At 34.9% G+C, this 1,918-nt stretch overlaps 1 protein-coding gene across 1 annotated transcript in view; it reads right to left on the bottom strand.

The window, feature by feature from the left end:
• The window catches only part of LOC107642736 (cytochrome P450 81E8), a 2,894-nt gene extending 1,415 nt beyond the window's left edge, over positions 1-1,479 (bottom strand). The window contains exon 1 of the mRNA XM_016346197.2: positions 456-1,479. Within this exon, the coding sequence (XP_016201683.1) occupies positions 456-1,361 (906 nt within the window). The 5' untranslated portion in view covers positions 1,362-1,479. The remainder of the gene's footprint in view (positions 1-455) is intronic.

The following is a 1,918-nucleotide window of genomic DNA, read 5'->3' as shown; positions in this document are numbered from 1 at the left end:
AAATTGAAACAAAATAAAATTTTAAAATATTTTTAAAATTTTATCCTGTAATTTATTTTTAATAAATTAGCCACCATCATTTAGGCATAATGATAATTCCCTAAATGTTATTGACGAAAGATGATGATGATTTCTCAATGGACAAATTTGGGTAATGTTAGGTAACTAATAATAATATGTTAGGTATAATAATTTTTTTAATAACATGAATAATTATCAATTAAATTAAAATATATTATATTTTTAAATTATTCATCTAAATATTAATATTAAAATAATTATCCGCACATCTAATAAAATAAATATTTGATATATTCATTGTTTACATTGTTTAATATTTTGATTCTCTACTTATACTTTTCCATCTAATAAATGGTTGGATAAAGACATTTTATATGTACGAAGCACTTTAAGCAATGAATAATAGAAGAAAGATAGAGGAAGCAATTAATTACCAGAATAAGTCCTTTGATAATTTGATCCGTATAATATTGAGGGTGGGAGTGTTGCAGAGTTAAAAGATGATCAATCATGGTGTTAGTGTTCCTCATGCCACTGCGATGCTCATCAATGAGACCTTGTAAGAAAGAATCAATTCTCTTACTAATCCTCTTTAACCTTTTCTCTAAATCATCAAGACGAAACCAACGAAGCAGAGCTATGAAATCTCCGGGGTTATCTGCTGCTGCCAAAACCATCAACTCCTTGATAATCTCCCTGAATAGCTTTGCTTCTTCAACATCAGTGACGTCACAATCATCACCGTAGTATCTTTTTCCAGAAACCATCCTCATGATAGTGTTGTACGCCATTTCCGAGAACATGGAACTTAGCTCCACTCTGGCAAAGTCATCGTCGTTGGTGGAAGCTTTCAGAGCCAGCTTTTGCACAAGCCTCATGATCTCGTCTCTTCGGATCTCCAAGAACGAGTCGATTCGATGCGTCGAGAGAACCTCCGTGGCCACGATGCGACGGAGGTTGCGCCAGTGGTCGCCGTAGGGAGAAGACACCAGGGTTGTGTAGTTGTAGGCGATGTACTTTCCAACGAGAAAGTAAGGGCGGTTTGCGAGGACGATGTCGTTTTTGGAGAAGCATTCTTGCGCTGCCGTTTGTGATGAAACGACAACCACAAGGCGGGAGCCGAACCAGAGGGAAAAGACTTTGCCATACTTTTGTGACAGCTCATTCAAGCATCGGTGTAATGGTTGTTTGAGTTGGTGGAGGTTTCCGACTATGGGAAGATAAGGTGGAGCTGGAGGAAGGTTTTTGGATTTTCTTGACCGGAAGAAGAAAAGGTTGAGAGCCACAAGAGAGATAACAGAGATGATGACAAGGAAGAAATAATAGAGGTGGATTGACATGATAGAATATAATAGAGGTGGATTCGACAAGCCACAAGGAAAATGGATGTTGAAAGAGACAACACTGCTGAAGGCACCGTGTATATTCAATAGGATCTGCCAGCACTAATTAAGACTAGGAGTGAAGTCAACTTTAAGTAACTGGTTAAAAAACAGGTTCGTGTCAAAAAAAAAAATAATTTTCCATTATTTTAGATTTTTTTATATTCAAATTTTCTAAAATTTATAAGAAAAATAATAAAAATGTAAATAGATATGTAAAATAATTTTAATTAAGATTAATTAATTTTAATATATTTTAATTTTTTTAATACTACTTTAGTTGTCATAAAAAATATCAGTTGCGGATAGGGCTGGAAGTGAGTCAAGTCAGCTCATGAGCCAGTTCGAACTCGACTCATTAATAGTTAGATAAGCTAAACTCGTGAGCTGGTGAGTCAAGCTTGAGCTTGGAATTGAACTCATAAATTAAATGAACTGAACTTGAGCTTGGATAAGCTCAACTCATTAGCTCGTGAACGGACTCGATTTTATATATATATGTATATATTAACGAT

This window comes from Arachis ipaensis, chromosome B05 (assembly GCF_000816755.2).
Source record: "Arachis ipaensis cultivar K30076 chromosome B05, Araip1.1, whole genome shotgun sequence".
Lineage (NCBI taxonomy): Eukaryota > Viridiplantae > Streptophyta > Magnoliopsida > Fabales > Fabaceae > Arachis > Arachis ipaensis.
The sequence above is the reverse complement of the archived record's forward strand: the minus strand, read 5'-3'. Positions and strand labels throughout refer to the sequence as shown.